Source organism: Ranitomeya imitator, chromosome 2, assembly GCF_032444005.1.
Source record: "Ranitomeya imitator isolate aRanImi1 chromosome 2, aRanImi1.pri, whole genome shotgun sequence".
NCBI classification, from domain to species: Eukaryota; Metazoa; Chordata; class Amphibia; order Anura; family Dendrobatidae; genus Ranitomeya; species Ranitomeya imitator.
Genome location: NC_091283.1, coordinates 175,130,006 through 175,148,350, shown reverse-complemented (window position 1 = coordinate 175,148,350; position 18,345 = coordinate 175,130,006). Strand labels below are relative to the sequence as shown.

Below are 18,345 nucleotides of genomic sequence, written 5' to 3'. Positions count from 1 at the left end.
AAATGGGGGGGACAGAACCACAAGCGTCACCAACTGCTGAGGGACCTCCACTGATATATTAATAGCAGAAATAGTGACACAGAGCAAAAAAGTGCATGTACAATTCTCCATAAGGAAAGGAAAATCCTTCCAGCAAGTGCTAGGCAAAACCCAGGAGAAAGAAAACATATTGCTCCTTATGTCTGAAAAAATATATCTATTGCTTACCCATGTGGAAGGGAGGACCCGATAGAAAGTAAACGCACAAGCCCCGACGTGCGTTTTACGTGTTGGCTTCCTTGGGGGGCTGTGTGCAATAAAATACAGTAATAGGAAATCAAAAGATAGCATCTGCACCCAACCAGAGATCACAAAAAATGGAGACGCTACGGGTATCGGAATGTGGCGCAATTTTTTTTTACAATCTTTGGAAATTTTTTCACCAGTTAAATAAAAAAGAACATAAACATGTTTGTTGTCTATGAACCTGCAGTTACCTGGAGAATCATAATGGCCGGTCAGTTATAGCATTTAGTGAACATGATTAAAAAGAACAACAAACAGCTGTGGGATTGCACTTTTTTTGCAATTTCACAGCACTTGGAATTTTTTTCTTGTATTCCAGTACATGATATGTTAAAACCAATGGTGTCGTTCAAAAGTACAACTCGTCCTGCAAAAAAACAAGCCCTCACATGGTCATATTGACCAAAAAATAAAAACGTTATGGCTCTGGGAAGAAGCGGAGTAATAAATAAAAATGAAAAAAAGCAAAAATACCCCTGGGTTATAAGGTGTTAAAAGGTCCCTTAGTCTGTTTCTGTAGGCTCCACAATCATGGGGAAGACTACTGACTTGACAGATGTCCAGAAGGCAGTCATTGACACACTCCACAAGGAGGGTAAGCCACAAAAGGACATTGCTAAAAAAGCTGGCTCTCCAAGGAGTGCTGTATCCAAGCATATTAATGGAACGTTGAGTGGAAGGAAAATGTGTGGTAGAAAAAGGTGCACAAGCAACTGGGATAACCGCAGCCTTGAAAGGATTGTTAAAAAAAGGTCATTCAAAAATTTGGGGGAGATTCACAAGGAGTGGACTGCTGCTGGAGTCATTGCTTCCCGATCCACCACACACAGACGTATACAGGACATGGGCTACAAGTGTCACATTTCTTGTGTCAGGCCACTCATGACCAATAGACAACGCCAGAAGCGTCTTACCTGGGCCAAGGAGAAAAAGAACTGGACTGTTGTCAGTGGTCCAAGGTGTTGTTTTCAGATGAAAGTAAATTTTGCATTTCATTTGTAAATCAAGGTCCCAGAGTCTGGAGGAAGAGTGGAAGAGACCACAATCCAAGCTGCTTGAGGTCTAATGTGAAGTTTCCACAATCAGTGATGGTTTGGGTAGCCATGTCATCTGCTGGTGTAGGTCCACTGTGTTTTATGAAGACCAAAATCAGCGCAGCCGTCTCCCAGGAAATTTTAGAGCACTTAAATTTTCCCTCTGCCAACAAGCTTTTTGGAGATGGAAATTTCATTCTCCAGGAGGACTTAGCACCTGTCCACACTGCCAAAAGTACCAATACCTGGTTTACAAACAGTAACACTGTGCTTGGTTGGCAGCAAACTCACCTGACCTTAACCCCATAGAGAATCTATGGAGTATTCTCAAGAGGAAGATGAGAGACACCAGACCCAACAATGCAGACGAGCTGAAGGCTGATATCAAAGCAACCTGGGTTTCCATAACACCTCAGCAGTGCCGCAGACTGATCACGTCCATGCCACGCCACATTGATGCAGTAATTGATGGAAAAGGAGCCCGACCAAGTATTGAGTGCATATACTGAACATACACTTAGGTAGGCCAACATTTCAGATTTTAAAATCATTTTTCAAGCTGGTGTTATAAAGTATTCTAATTTACTGAGATAATGACTTTTGGGTTTTCATTGGCTGTAAGCCATAATCATAAACATTAACAGTTTCACTTTTTGTATTGGAGAACTTAAATAAATTAACTTTTTGATAATATTATAATTTTGTGAGAAGCACTTGTATATGGTTGTGTTATGTGGTGAAGAATAATGCCAGCTTTATCTCAGCATTATATGATGGTGTTATGTGGTGAGTAATAATGGCAGTATTGTCCCAGCAATGCATGGCAATATTATGTGAAACTAAATTATGAGAAAATCTGTGTGAAAAGTGTAAGTAGGAATCATACTTTGTCTACAGCCCCATTTTGATGATCTACATAGACAGGAGGGTGTTTTGGGAGGATGTGATATATAAAAAAAATCTAAAAAGGTATTTCTGTAACCAAGTATAGCAATACTAAGCAGGTCAAAAATTTCAACTTCAAGTGCAGTTCATGTTGACCAATAATCCCATAGTGTCCTAAAACCCTGAAAGTCCAGTAACATAGTTCTCACTTTTTTAGGTGGGAGACGAGTAGTTGGAGCGAGTGTTCGCGGACCTGCGGCGAGGGCTATCAGTTCCGTATTGTCAGATGCTGGAAAATGATTTCTCCTGGGTTTGACAGCTCGGTGTACAGCGACTTATGTGATTCTGCTGATATCACCAAACCGGACGAGAAGAAAGTTTGCAGAAATCCAGCATGTGGACCCCAGTGGGAAATGTCGGAATGGTCCGAGGTAATCTCTTTGATGTAATCCACCTGTGTGATGGTTGTGACTTCCCATATTATATGCTTCTCTTTTCATAACTACGTGGATACAACTGTTTGCAAAAATAGGATAATAATGCCGCAGATTGCACGGTCAGCATTTCCTGCACCAGAAGGTTGAGAGCTGTCATTACTTCGGGCCTGCTTATAATTGCAGGTTAGCCTGCCTAATAATATTGAGTTCAGAATGCCGTCTTGTATGGGTGACCACTGTGTTTGATCTGTATAAAGTACAGCTGTGCGTCCCCTGCTGCCAGTGAAGCTTGCACGCATTCCTCTAACCTCTGGGCACCATTACCAGCTAAATTAATCTCACTTTTTGATCAGTCTGAAGCTTCTCGCCAGCTGGCAGAGCATAAAACAGCCTGTTACAGAGTGATCTGAACAGTCTTAAAGCCCATGTGAAGTGTTCGAGAAACGCGTCGGTCACACGCTGTCCTGTCATACAGCCTTACACCAATGTGCAATCTCCAGGGGATGCGGTCCTACTTGATATAACTGCTGGCTATGCCCATGGTGTTGTCAGTTTGAATACGCCAAAATGCTCAGCAATACCTACGACAAATACAAGTAGGAGAAGATCTTTGTAACTGATGTACATGGGCAGCGTAGCTGTAGGGGATGTAGAGGTAGCAGTCACACTCAGGCCATGATGCCCAAGGATGGCCTAAGGAGTCATATGGCTGGGATACGACCTACTTCTATGGCCACCTACGTGGGCTTCTTTCACCTAATTTAGGATTCTCCGAGAAGTTAATAGAGGTGGAATAAGTTCTCCACTGCACCATCAGTGACCTATGGGTTGGTCTTGAGGTGTCAACAGACATGTAATAAGTGATCAATATAAGTAGTAAGGCTATGATTACCAATAGCCCTCTACATCCTTAAATGATGGAGGTGGATCCCCCTTAGCACTCAAAGTATGTGTTAATGGTGTTTAACTTTGGCGCAAAAGAGCTGGTCTGGAAGAATTCGGTATAGTCCATAGCCACCATTTTCATTTTTCAACTTGATTTCTAACCACCCCTTGGAAAGAGATCTCTAAATATATTTTGCTTCCCTTTTGAACTTAATTTTTGGACATCAGAAGATAGAATATCTCTAAGCATATCACCCTGCTTTATTATTTTCCCATTCTGAAGTAATTCGCACCATTCTCAACAACAATCTGCTCTTCAGAAGGGTATCTCGATATGAACTTGTATAGCATGCCAATTAATTCTCATAATATTATTATTTTGCATGCAGTAAAGTTTATTAGCTGTGAAACCTTTAAATTTTTCTGTTCCATTGATATTTAGTTACCAGTACATATTTTTTGTATTAGTGACCACAATATTGTTATTATTTATCATTATAGCACCATTTATTCCATGGCGCTTTACAGGTGAGGAGGGATATACATAATAAAAACAAGTACAATAATCTTAAACAATACAAGTCATGACTGGTACAGTAAGAGAGAGGACCCTGCCCACGAGGGCTCACAATCTACAAGGGATGGGTGAGGATACAATAGGTGAGGGTAGACCTGGTCGTGAAGCGGCTTGGTCGATTGGTGATTACTGCAGTTTGTAGGCTTATCGGAAGAGGTGAGTCTTCAGGTTCTTTTTGAAGGTTTCGATGGTAGGCGAGAGTCTGATATGTTGTGTTAGAGAGTTCAGGGGTAGGGGTGATGCGTGAGAGAAATCATGTATGCGATTGTGGGAAGAGGAGATAAGAGGGGAGTAGAGAAGAAGGTCTTGTGAGGATCGGAGGTTGCGTGTAGGTAGGTACCGGGAGATGAGGTCACAGATGTATGGAGGAGACAGGTTGTGGATGGCTTTGTATGTCATGGTTAGGGTTTTGTACTGGAGTCTCTGGGCAATGGGGAGCCAGTAAAGGGATTGACAGAGGGGAGAGGTCGGGAATAGCGGGGAGACAGGTGGATTAGTCGGGCAGCAAAGTTTAGAATATCCCTCTACCCTTTCTTAGAAAGCCATTTCCGGTAAATAAAAAAGTGCACTGTAAATGTGCTACATGAAACCCAATGACAGACCATGGAGGTTTATTGCCAACCCACTGACCCAGCAAAAGATCGATGGTGGAACAACAATATGTAGGTCTCCAGTGAAAGGAGACTATTCCTTGTGGTGTCCCACAGGGGAAGGTGAAATGTGAAGGGAAGTTTCCCTAACAAGTAGCTTTTTTAGATACGGTACTTACTGAAGGCTATGTTCTACAATCCGTATAATTGAAAATGGCTACTAAAGTCAACCAAAAGTTCAGGACCATAATTTCTTAAAAATAAATATGATTATGGAAGTAGTTGTACCCCAAGAAATCCAAAATGTTTAAAACCCTCTCTTTTGTTTTTCAGTGTACAGCAAAATGTGGTGAGCGTAGTAGTGTCACTAGAGATGTGCGCTGTTCAGAAGAGGAAAATCTTTGTGACCCGAACACCAGACCACCTTCAGAGAAGAACTGCACCGGACCTCCGTGTGACCGGCAATGGACAGTATCAGACTGGGGGCCTGTGAGTGATAACAAATTTACCCAATTGTTACCTGAATTACATCAAAGGGTGAAAAAAAATGCAAAAAACCCTATACATTTAAATCTGAAAATTATTATATTGACCCTGAAGAAGGTCATTTCTTACACAGGTTCCTTGACATAAGTACAACTGATGTAATGTCATGTGAAACATATTTTATTAAGGGGTTGGCTGGATCTTTTTGTAATCGGGACTGATCACACTGACAGGAGTCCCTCATGGCCTATATCTATTCAATGATGTGACAATGGCCACTTCCTTCTAGTATGTGTCTCCAATGTCAATTTAAGAGATTACCGTACTTTTTTCAACAGAATCCCATCGGCCTCGGTTTGGCTGTGCCAATCATTCATGTACGAGTTGAGGATATTGGTCCTTTGGTGGATCAGTCCAACATTGGTTGTTCAATTGTTAACAGTTGTGAATTAGACCTAAAGTTGACCTCACATAGCTATGACCTCAAAGCTCATTTTAGAAATGGTAATTACTCCCAGTTGCTCTGCTAATTTGGTGCGTCAACACTGGTTGTGAACTTGACCGTAAGCTGGCCTTAGACATGACATGACCATTGCATTAAAGATTATTTGACCAACAGTAATTTCCCTCAACTATGCCAACTTGTCCGAGAGTGCATTTATTTCAGTAGTGCAGGGGAGGAACCGGCTCTTAAACTTCTTCATCAGTAGCTTATCTACTACGGAAGAAAAGGATTGGGTTTGTTCCAATTCAACATGCCCAATCATTTTTACCTTCAGAAACTCTCAGGAAGCCTCATACTGATAAGACCAATTAATGCAATGAACATGGCCAGTGCTTAGTGACATTAGTTACATGGCCAGTAGTAATGGGATATAACATGCTGTCAGAATCCTCCGTCAGTGGCTTATCTACCAAGGAAGGAAATGAATAGGCATGTTGAGATTCTGATAGGACCAATTGACCAATTCCTTAACAAAATGATCCTTAACTAATGTGCTTGGTTAGGGCTTAGAACATGACCCCATCATGTTGGAGGTGGAGGCATTTCACACCAGGCCAGGAATCTCTCTAAAACATGTAAAAAGATTGATCTCGTGAGTAATCAGTCAGCGACCACAAGCAAATCCCGCAGATGTGAACAGCTCTATGCGTTGCATTTACATGATTTACATAGAGAAAAAAAAGTAATCAGCAATCAAACAGAAAGCATATCGCCTTCTCCAGGAGCGTTTTCTGCCCATTTAGCTTCCGAAAGAAGCTAGGAACAGAGCGAGCAGCCGCTTCAGATGGCATATGTTCTCTTTTTAATTTGCATCCCTTCTGGTGAAATGATGTTGGGGCCATTAAAAGATTTCACAATCTACAAATAATCCAATTATCTTCAAGCAAAATGCAACTTCTAAATCTCTTCTGAGGGCATTTAACAGATATTGCTAGGCAACAGTTTCCAGTACGGCTGCCTATTTTTAGTGGTAATTGATGATTTTTCAGAAAAGGTAGAAAATAGGTTTGGAGAAGGCAAAAGTCCATGAGGCTCTGGTGGTTAGACCGTCGTAGATTAGTTGTAAAACATATCCCTGTTTCACTCGAGCAAATCACCCTCCTAACTAAATTATGCATTCCAGATAGTCTTCTTCTGGACCTTCTGGTCCTTGTTGTCCAAATGTAGCAAGCTAAAACAAGTCTGTGGAGCCTAGAGAGGCAGTCTGCTGTAACATAACAAGTTACCGAGAAAAACATTAGTTGCTAGTTAACTTATTTATTTCAATAGTGACAGAGAATAACCTGATGTTACACTCCACTGTCAGTGACCTATCTACTCCAAAAGCACAGGAATGGGTATGTTGAAATCCAACATACCTAGTCCAATTTACTCCTAACATTTTCCATTAGGAAACTTTACTGATAAGACCATTGATCGACTCCTTCAGTGACCTATCTAGTACAGAATTAGAGGATTGGGCATACTGAAATCCAACATGCCGAATCCATTTTACCCCTGACATTTCGAATTGGGGAAACTTTCAGGTAGCCTCATACTAATAAGACTGTTACCCAACTCCTTCATGGCCAGAACGTACAACATGACTCTCTGAGTGTGATATAATGTATATTTGATGTATGAGGCACTTCACATCGCCCGGAAATATACAGTACAGACCAAAAGTTTGGACACACTATCTCATTTAAAGATTTTTCTGTATTTTCATGGCTATGAAAATTGAACATTCACACTGAAGGCATCAAAACTATGAATTAGCACATGTGGAATTATATACTTAACAAAAAAGTGTGAAACAACTGAAAATATGTCTTGTATTCTAGGTTCTTCAAAGTAGCCACCTTTTGCTTTGATGACTGCTCTGCACACTCTGGGAATTCCCTTGATGAGCTTTAAGAGGTAGTCACCGGAAATGGTCTTCCAATAAGCTTGAAGGAGTTCCCAGAGATGCTTAGCACTTGTTGACCCTTTTGCCTTCACTCTACGGTCCAGCTCACCCCAAACCATCTTGATTGGGTTCAGGCCTGGTGACTGTGGAGGCCAGGTCATCTGGCGTAGCACCCCAACACTCTCCTTCTTGGTCAAATAGCCCTTAAACAGCCTGGAGGTGTGTTCGGGGTCACTGTCCTGTTGAAAAATAAATGATGGTCCAACTAAACGTAAACCGGATGGAATAGCATGCCGCTGCAAGATGCTGTGGTAGCCATGCTGGTTCAGTATGCCTTCAATTTTGAATAAATCTCCAACAGTGTCACCAGCAAAGCACTCCCACACCTCCTCCTCCATGCTTCACGGTGGGAACCAGGCCTGTAGAGTCCATCCGTTCACCTTTTCTGCGTTGCACAAAGACACGGTGGTTGGAATCAAAGATCTCAAATTTGGACTCATCAGACCAAAGCACAGAATTTCCACTGGTCTAATGTCCATTCCTTGTGTTCTTTAGCCCAAATAAGTCTCTTCTTCTTGTTGCTTGTCCTTAGAAGTGGTTTCCTTGTCCTTAGAAGTGGTTTCCTAGCAGCTATTTTACCATGAAGGCCTGCTGCACAAAGTTCCAGCTTAACAGTTGTTGTAGAGATGTGTCTGCTGCTAGAACTCTGTGTGGCATTGGCCTGGTCTCTAATCTGAGCTGCTGTTAACCTGCAATTTCTGAGGTTGCTGACTCGGATAAACTTAACCTCAGAAGCAGAGGTGACTCTTGGTCTTCCTTTCCTGGGGCGGTCCTCATGTGAGCCAGTTTCTTTTTAGTGCTTGATGGTTTTTGCCACTGCACTTGGGGACACTTTCAATTTGCCCAATTTTTCGGACTGACTGACCTTCATTTCTTAAAGTAATGATGGCCACTTGTTTTTCTTTACTTAGCTGCTTTTTCTTGCCATAATACAAATTCTAACAGTCTATTCAGTAGGACTATCAGCTGTGTTTCCACCAGACTTCTGCACAACTGATGGTCCCAACCCCATTTATAAGGCAAGAAATCCCACTTATTAAACCTGACAGGGCACACCTGTGAATTGAAAACCATTCCCGGTGACTACTTCTTGAAGCTCATCAAGAGAAAGCCAAGAGTGTGCAAAGCTGTCATCAAAGCAAAAGGTGGCTACTTTGAAGAACCTAGAATAGAAGACATATTTTCAGTTGTTTCACACTTTTTTGTTAAGTATATAATTCCACATGTGTTAATTCATAGTTTTGATGCCTTCAGTGTGAATGTACAATTTTCATAGTCAGGAAAATACAGAAAAATCTTTAAATGAGAAGGTGTGTCCAAACTTTTGTTCTGTACTGTATACAATTGTTGAAGTACCACACCGTAAGCAACATACTGAGTGAAGACCCAATAACTGGTTAACAAAATGTCTAAAAAATTAAATTAAATTTGTGTTAATTTTGCGGTTTCCATCCAACTTCTCCCCACAGTGTAGTGGATCTTGTGGTCCAGGGAAGATGATAAGACATGTGTACTGCAAGACCAGTGACGGCAGAGTGGTGCCCGAGTCCCAGTGTAATCTAGAGACAAAACCATTAGCCATACATCCATGTGGGGACAAGAACTGTCCTGCACAATGGATCAGCCAGGACTGGGAAAGGGTAAGTTGGTTCACCTTGAAAATGTTTGCAATTGATAAATAGAACATGAGTTTGGTATACTATTTGGTGGGCATGATCGCCTGGAGTGACAACTTGACCACAAAGTGCACTATGAAGTCTCCAACTCCATCACAGTTGGTACCTAAGATTCAGTGGATCAGTCATTTGTTTCCCCGAACACAATGATTTATACACATATACTCTATTGAAGCCTGTAGGCACATGTGGTTTAGTGCCATGCACCATCTGGATAGATCATTTGTAACAGACCATTTTGTACAGTTTTTTTTTTTGCTCAGCCATCTTCATCCCTAATATTAATCCATTTAGGGCTCACAAAGTTGCCTCCTTTCCCGCAGTGTAACACGACTTGTGGCAGAGGAGCAAAACAACGAGTGGTCAATTGCCTAGAAGTGGCCAACGGTAAAGTCAAGACTCGCAACCCTTCCGATTGTGACGTTGCCAAGAAGCCTGCTGAGGAAAACACCTGCTTTGAACGCCCATGCTTTAAGTGGTATACAACCCCTTGGTCTGAGGTAGGAGACCCTTCTCCTCTAAACAATTTACTTGAGATAGATTTTTTTTTACCACTAATGGACGTCATAGGGTATCATGCAGACAGACTTTTTCTCGGCTGCCAAGAGATGATTAGATTTGGGGTATCGGTGCCAGACACAGCTTTACAGCACAGCTGGCCAAGGCTTCACTGTGGTCTCCAGCTGCCAAGATCTAAACAGTGTCCCGCTGCTTTTGGGATAAGTGTAATTAACCCCTTGTGACTACCGTAGTTTAGTTGTTTTTTTTTTAATCTAACAGACCATTGCAAATGTAACACATACTGTAGGTGGACAACAGATGTTTTCTGATGGGACTTCACTTTTCATCGTTTTGAGGAGCACAATTTTTGAGTATCTCTAAATACATAAAAAATTATGATCAACCTAATACAGGAGTAGAACATGTTTTATTGGTGTTTTTAACAAATATAAAAAAGTCATGGATGATGTGAAGTCAGTCTGGTGACTTCTTCGTAATGAGCTAGCCTTTTTGACCTTGCAGTGCAGCAAGACTTGTGGGGTTGGAGTCCGGATGAGGGACGTCAAGTGCTTCCAGGGAAGAGATATTGTGCGAGGATGCGATATTTTAGTGAAACCAATTGGAAAACAGACCTGCGATTTGCAACCTTGTCCAACTGATCCACCAGGTGAGTCCAAGGGACAAACTTTTAGGATAGTAGGCATCTCAGTTGCCATGTGACCCCAAGGCTGAGGGGGTTTACCTCCATTTTCAAGTTGCAAAAGTAAGCACAACTCTATCCTCTTCCATACATGTCGACCAAGGGCATAGCTACAAGTAATCGTATAGCCTTGCATCAAGGGGGTTCATCTCCACACTGATTGTTCATGCCTGAGAGGTGATCACTAGAAATGGGTTTCCCTGGAGAAGGATGGTGAGTCCCTCACCTCGGATTGCCAAAATACATTATATTAAATTTGGCCAAACCTATGAATTTCTGTGGGACTGGCCATAAATCTAGCAAAGTGTGAGGGCTTTCTTTACTCCAGACAACAGCTGTAGAGGAAAATATGATCAAGCATGTTGGATTTCATGATGCTCGATCCTCTGAATGCACAAGAAGGGAAAGGAGATGTAGTGGATTTCCAAAGCAGAAAGGAAAAGAACAAATGTCCAAGGATAGGTTCTGAATAATCCATGTTTTTGTAGAGGTAACAAATCTGGAATTACGGTAGGTTGGGGTTTATTGTGCCATATTAGTTCTGACGAACATAAGTTCTGAGTCATGCACTTTGCACGAACGTATCTGAAGTGTATGGGATGGGCGCTGACAACTTCTCCAGGCGAATATCTGGGTTAGAAAAATGGTTGTCGATTTTTAATCCCATTCTTTGGCTGGCTGTATCTGAGCTAAATATTTATAACAGTAACCCCTATGGACACTTACCACCCTCCTTTATTAGCCAGAACAGCGAGCTAATGGCTGCAATGTCGTACTGTATTACAAATCATCTGTTTGTGAGGGGAGCGGAGTCCTGGACCCGCAGTGGCAGCAAACAAAAGGGGTTGTCATTATTCCTATTGATGACTGGGTGCAATACAGTAAAATGTGATAGTAAAAAGGTAGAGGGGTGTAAATACTAATGCATTAAAGAAAAAAAGATTACATTCGTAGAAGTAAATCTTTCATCCTGCAGAGACACCTGGAGTATATCAGGGCCACTGATTTGTGCTGTAATTGCTGATTATATGACGGACTGCAATGCCTGCATGCCATTTATTCTGTTTATTCCAGTAATTTCAGGACTAATAGGTTCATGTACATTGTCTATCTGTGTAACAAGCTGTACTTCTCTTCCTCTAGATGACAGCTGTCAAGACCAGGCTGGAACAAACTGTGCTTTAGCCATTAAAGTGAATCTGTGCAGTCACTGGTACTATAGCAAGGCCTGCTGCCGGTCCTGCCGTTCTGCCCATTCATAAGAACTGTGAGACCGGGAATCTGCAGGCAAAGGGACAAGTGCTATCCTGTAGATACCATGACACAAGGGGATGCCAAAATGCCCAGCCCGTGAGCCCCTAAATAATATAAAAAATACACCCCACAGCATATAGAGCCCCCCACTACACAAGTACAGGACTATAGTTATTGGCTCGAGGCAGGGACACTCCAGTTAACCCCCTTTGTACATGTTTTTTGATCTTCGGGGACAACTGGGAACCTGTCACCAGGTTTGGCCACAGCCTTTCAGGCCTGAATTACAGTATTCTATAATGCTGTATATCTGCCCCCAACCTGACCTGGAAGAGAACAAAATGACTTTTATTATACTCACCTGCGGGGCGGTCCAGTCCAAAGGGTGTCGCTGGTCTTGGTCCGGCGCCTCCCATCTTCTTACGATCGCCGTCCCCTTTCTTGCTTCACGTGGATGACGTGTCCTATGTCATCCACACAGTCTTCCCGGCATCGTGCGCTTGTGCAGGCGTACTTCTCTGCCCTGTTGAGGGCAAAGTACTTCAGTGCGCATGCGCTGGCAAAGGCTAACGAGCCCTGGTGCATGCACACAGCAGTACTTTGCTCTACCCTAGTCAAGGCAGAGAAGTACGCCTGAAAAAGAACGCAATGCCGGGAAGACTGTGTGGATGACGTACGACGAGTCATTGACACGAAGCAAGAAGAAGGACGGCATCGCAAGAAAGGATGCCAAGACCGGCGACACCCATCTGACCGGACCACCCTGCAGGTTAGTATAATAAAAGGTATTTTTGTTCTGTTGCAGGTTGGGTTGGTGGCAGATATACAGAATTATAGAATGCTGTATATCAGCCTGGAAAGGTGGTGGCAGCCTCTCATATTAGCCAAACCTGGTGGCAGGTTTGCTTTAAATGCATACAGTGGGTACGGAAAGTATTCAGAGCCCTTTACATTTTTTACTCTTTGTTTCATTGCAGCCATTAGGTAAATTCAAGAAAGTTCATTTTTTTCTCATTAATGTACACTCTGCACCCCATCTTGACTGAAAAAAAACAGAAATGTAGAAATTTTTGCAAATTTATTAAAAAAGAAAAACATTAATGAACATTAATGAGAACAAATATGAACTTTTTTTAATTTACCAAATGGCTGCAATGAAACAGAGTGAAACATTTAAAGGGGTCTGAATACTTTCCGTACCCACTGTACACTTTTGGCTAAAAATTATTTTTGCAATTGGGCTTCATCAGAAATTTTGCCTTCTATAGCTTCTGTGTTGCTCTGTCTATTGTTGGCTAGAGTATGGGTTAACTGAGAATCTGTCAGTGAGCTCTTTGTGATGATCCAATGGGAGAGTTTCGCACTTTTTTATGTCTTTTTTTAGCCCCTCAACTAATTTATGACCATGGATCACATCAAAAGTGAATGTGCAAGGAAACAAACCGGTTGTAACAGCAAAATAGTGACATTTGTCTTTATGAAACAGAATTGCAAAAAAGATTTTTAGCCCCTCCAAAAAATATTCCCAGAGGTGGAATAGTGCAAAGATTTAAAAAAATAGGATCTGATTTTTTTCCCCACAAAAACACCGCCATCTCTCGCCACGGTGTCTTGTATTGCTGAAAATGTCTATTTAAGTGAAAAGGGCTAAACCGCAATACCAGACATAAACCATAGGTAGAGGTGGCGCTGTTTGAGGAAAAAAATGTAATCCTGTAAGTGGTGCAATATGGCTTTTTACATGTAGACCTTTCTTTGGCTGATGAGACTTGTACTCATTTTAGATTAGTTACCAACATTTACATTGGTCACTTTAGAAGTTTGTGTTTTTAGGCATAAATTGATATTTTACATGTCTTTCTACAGGGCTCAAATTGTCCTGAATCACTAATACCAACGTAATACATAGAAGAAGGACCAGAAAGTCAATAGTAACCTATTTTAATGGCATCCTTATTTTCTGATACAAGGCTCCAAATTTATGTTAAAAAAATTCTAATTGCTTGTAGCCACCACTAGGGGGAGCTTCAGAGCTTACAGCATACTGTTTTATTATTCACTCAATTGTATGCAGTAACCTCAAAAAGTCCCCCTACTGGTGGTCACAGAAACAATTTCTATATTAGAGCAGGTGATTTGGAGCTATGTATCAGATACCAACATAAAGGGTATCTTTCACTAAGTCACAGCCCTTTAAATTAGAATATCAATACATAGGAACCCACATAAAGGGTTATGTTCGTCTTCATAAATAGGTATTATCGTATAGCAATTTTGCTATTTACCGCGTGTGAAAATTTTCCGCCGTTTTTGGAATATTAAGTTGGGCACTAACCACTGCTGCTACACAACAAAACATGCGCAGTAGTTAAAAGTTTTTCTCTATTGAGCTTGTAAGCGCTGTTTTTATGCTGTCCACCTCCTAATCCCGTCCAACTTCAGCACAAGCTAAACAGCAGCGGTAGTCGGTCTCGTAGGCAACAAGCAGTATCAAAAGAAAAGTGTTAATATTTCAAGAACGGCAGTGAATTTTAAAGGGAACCTGTCACCCCCAAAATCGAAGGTGAGCTAAGCCCACCGGCATCAGGGGCTTATCTACAGCATTCTGTAATGCTGTAGATAAGCCCCCGATGTATCCTGAAAGATGAGAAAAAGAGGTTAGATTATACTCACCCAGGGGCGGTCCTGGTCTGGTTCTGGTCTGATGGGCGTCGCGGTCCGGTCTGGGGCCTCCCATCTTCTTACGATGACGTCCTCTTCTTCTCTTCATGCTGCGGCTCCGGCGCAGGCGTACTTTGTCTGCCCTCAACAGGAGCAAAGTACGCCTGCGCCGGAGCCACGGCGTGAAGACAAGAAGAGGACGTCATCGTAAGAAGATGGGAGGCCCCGGACCGGACCGCGACGCCCATCAGACCAGAACCAGACCAGGACCGCCCCTGGGTGAGTATAATCTAACCTCTTTTTCTCATCTTTCAGGATACATCGGGGGCTTATCTACAGCATGCTGTAGATAAGCCCCTGATGATGGTGGGCTTAGCTCACCTTCGATTTTGGGGGTGACAGGTTCCCTTTAATAAGCAGTAAAAATACTATCCAAAAATATCCATCTGTGAAGACGTGATTAACCCCTTTAATCCTGCACCCTTCCACATCATATAAATAGTGGATGCCCTATTGAACAAGGACACGAAGTATAGCACTTGGGGACCGATGGTATGTTCTGTAAGACAACACCTGGATTGAAAATTTGGGGAACATTTTTCTTACCTGTGTCCTCAGCAGGTTTTATCCTGAAGGATTCTTCTCTCCTCGTTTCATCTTGTAGACAAAACGTGGGGATAGACCCTAAATCTCCAACTTTTCCAAAAATTTGCAAGCTCGAAAGGATCCAAGAAAAGATAAGACCTTGCCTTCTAATGGTACCACGGATTACCTGTGTTCAGTACAAATTTTTTGGAGGTTTAAACTAAACAAAAATGTAAACTTTTGGGGCAACTTTTATTGAAAGTGTATCCTTTTATGCGCTCCCTATAATATACCAAAATTCTGGCTAAGCACAACATTCAAGGGGCATGATATAGAATAACAGGTGTGTGGCCTAGCTTTTTTGCTTAAAATGCGCTCAAATTTGGTTTCTAAAGTAAGCCAACCAGATGTTGGTATAAAATGAGACAAGTGCCGAAAAATGTGCCAAATTTATTATTCAGAATGAGCCACTGTGATAAATTTGGCTAGTTCCAATCTAAATTTATTACCGAATTATTAAATATTCCCCTCTGTTATTTACATGCACTGTATGCATAATGTGGGGGAAAAAACTCCTAGGCCTCATTTATCAAAACTGTTGCCCGTAGCAACCAATCAGAGTTCTGCTTTCATTTTTTCAAAGCAGTTTCAGAGATGAAAGCTAGGTTCTGATTGGTTGCTGTGGGCAACAGCTTTACCGTTAGGCCTATTGATAAATGAGGCCTAGTTATTGTGTATTTTATGTTTTTCACACTGCACTTTAGTCATTTCCAGCTCGGCCACCATATTTGGGGAATCAAAAGTCACATAGTTTTAGGTGGAAGTAAGAGAGTTGTATTTCCTTTTAGGCTGAAGAAAATAAAGCCCATGCTGCTTCGTCACATTATGTAATTTTTAATTTAAGATGTCCTGTGTAATTTTATCAGAGACTTTTACTACGGATAGTCGGCCTCGGGGGCTTCCGTCATTGCAGAACCTCATCCGAATATCTAAGCTATTAGGCATCATGGAGTTCGGCAATAGCGGGGGCCCAGGGGTCATCCGGTTTGACCTCTAACGCATTCCTCATATGGAAAGAAGTATAGCTATGGTTCAGACGAACTTGTAATATGAAGGTGTATACTTTTAGGATAATGTATCCATACATATAACAGGTATTATTATGAGCTGTAAAAAATTATAATCTTATTACAAACTGACTAATATAAAGGGTTGAGCCCTAAATGGACATCTTAAAGGCAAGGTCTCCCTCAATGGACCTCTTATAATCCATTTATCCATTTCCATCCATGGTCTCTGTTAAGTTGGAAACCCCAGTGATTTGCTTTGATTTGGATGGGAACTCATCAGTAAGCGTTCAATCTGCAGTGTCCCCCATAGGGGATTTAAATCAATGTGCGTTCTGTGTAATGTATGGATGTGCCAAGTTCTTCAGACCAAAACCCTGTCCCGACTCTGGCTAATAGATGGTAGTCCTGCAGGCTGACCCTCTTTTTAAGAATTATTGAGTCCTCCATGTTTTTTTTTTTTTTTCAATCCGGAAAATCCTTATATACATTGAATCTGTTTAAATAGGACCTGTCGCTTGTCATAAATATGTGTATTCTCACCTGGTGTAAATGCCGATATTCTTCTGAATCCAGGGCTGTTTCTCTTTTCTTCCTGCACCTCTCCATTCCTGAGATATGGCCTCCTCTTCATTGTATATAGATCTTGTCTTTATAGCCAACTGGGCATGTTCCTCAAGCAACAGACACACTGAGAAGAGTGAAGACCACACCCACTTGAATCAAATTACATATTTATAAACAGGGAAGAAGGGGCCATAGCTCCGGAACGGAAAGGAGTAGGGACAAAAGAAAAACCATGTCAGATTCAGGAGAACAGCAGCATTCACACCAGATAAGAAATAACATATTTATGGGAAGTGACAAGTCCACTTTCATTCTTGTTTTAATTTTTTAACCAATTGTGAATTTTAACCAGTTCCTCTACTGTATCTCCATGACAACACTTTTTTTTTTTTGGAGATATAGAGTGGATCCAAATTACCATCCACATCAATGTTAAGATAATACACACTAATTTGAATAGTGATCATACTGTAGGTACATAGTGATATCAACATTGGTGTAGAAGTGTTGTCATGGGGACAATATGAAGGGGAAGTTTCAGAATTTGATTATTGCCTTCAAGATGCATTCTATAGGGTGATGTATGACAACTAGGATATATCTAAAATTTCCTTCTTTGCTTTTGTTTACGTAATGCGCCTGGATTTCATTGCAATATATGTGTCTAAATAATTAACTTTACTCACCTATAATGTTCCTTTATGGTAACGTCTGTGTACATTGTAATAAACATTGGTATTTATAATATTCTATGCTTAATTTCATTTCTTGAGTTTCTTCCATGGTTCTAAATGTCTAAATGTCATTAATATTACAGGGTACACAAAATTGTGACGCTAATCACTACTCACGGAAAAACCGTGAGGCAGGGTAGTCAAACTTTTCGGGGTCAGATACGAAGAGAGCACGTCATAAACTAATGGGGGAAAGACAAAGCCATAGTCAGGTCAAGGTCCAAGGTCAGAATACCAGGAAGACAGCAGATCAGAGCAAAGGGGCTAGGCAAACGGATGGTCAGAACGAGGTCCAAGGTCAGGCAGCAATAGATCAACAAACAGAGCACAGGAATATAAGGCACACAAATACCACTGAGCAAATGCTACAGTTGGCAGAGATCTGGGACTGACAGCTTAGTTAAGTAGCTGGGTAGTCACTTAGAACAGGGAACATTTGAAGGGATCTCAACAACTCCCATTCTCAGATTAGACAGCTCATCACGCCCCTGCACTAGATTGGACAGCTGAGCTGTCTATCAAAATCCGAGCCCTCAGCACGCCCCTGCACTGAATTAGACAACTGAGCTGTCATTCACTCATCTAAAACACACTGACATCGTGATGAAAATTACTTACAGTGTAGAAATTATAGTTACAGGAGATTTTTATTTATTTTTGTAATAAATAATTCTAAATCCCATTTACATTAGTTTAAGCGATACAATGCCATCAGTCTGTAGTCACCACTAGGGGGAGCTTTGGAGTGTACTGCATACTGGTTATACATTGCCCTCAATAATCATCCAGTATGCAGTATGATCCCTCTCGCGGGGTTGGTGGCATGAAACAACAATTTTTTTTACATAAAAAGTAACTAAGATAGCAAATGCTGCCGGCGACTCTCCTGTACGACTAGTGTACAGGGCAGCTCGGTTCCCGATGGCTATTAAAACTATGTTTTTCTCTGAAACGCCGCAGCATTTCAG

The 18,345-nt window shown here is 41.6% G+C and overlaps 1 protein-coding gene across 1 annotated transcript in view; it reads left to right on the top strand.

Annotated features, from left to right (window-relative positions):
* The window catches only part of ADAMTSL2 (ADAMTS like 2), a 36,818-nt gene extending 24,749 nt beyond the window's left edge, over positions 1-12,069 (top strand). The window contains exons 15-20 of the mRNA XM_069754533.1: positions 2,422-2,635; positions 5,027-5,182; positions 9,102-9,272; positions 9,632-9,808; positions 10,332-10,476; positions 11,653-12,069. Coding sequence (XP_069610634.1) covers positions 2,422-2,635; positions 5,027-5,182; positions 9,102-9,272; positions 9,632-9,808; positions 10,332-10,476; positions 11,653-11,771 — 982 coding nt within the window. The 3' untranslated portion in view covers positions 11,772-12,069. The remainder of the gene's footprint in view (positions 1-2,421; positions 2,636-5,026; positions 5,183-9,101; positions 9,273-9,631; positions 9,809-10,331; positions 10,477-11,652) is intronic.
* The last annotated feature ends 6,276 nt before the right edge of the window (positions 12,070-18,345 follow it).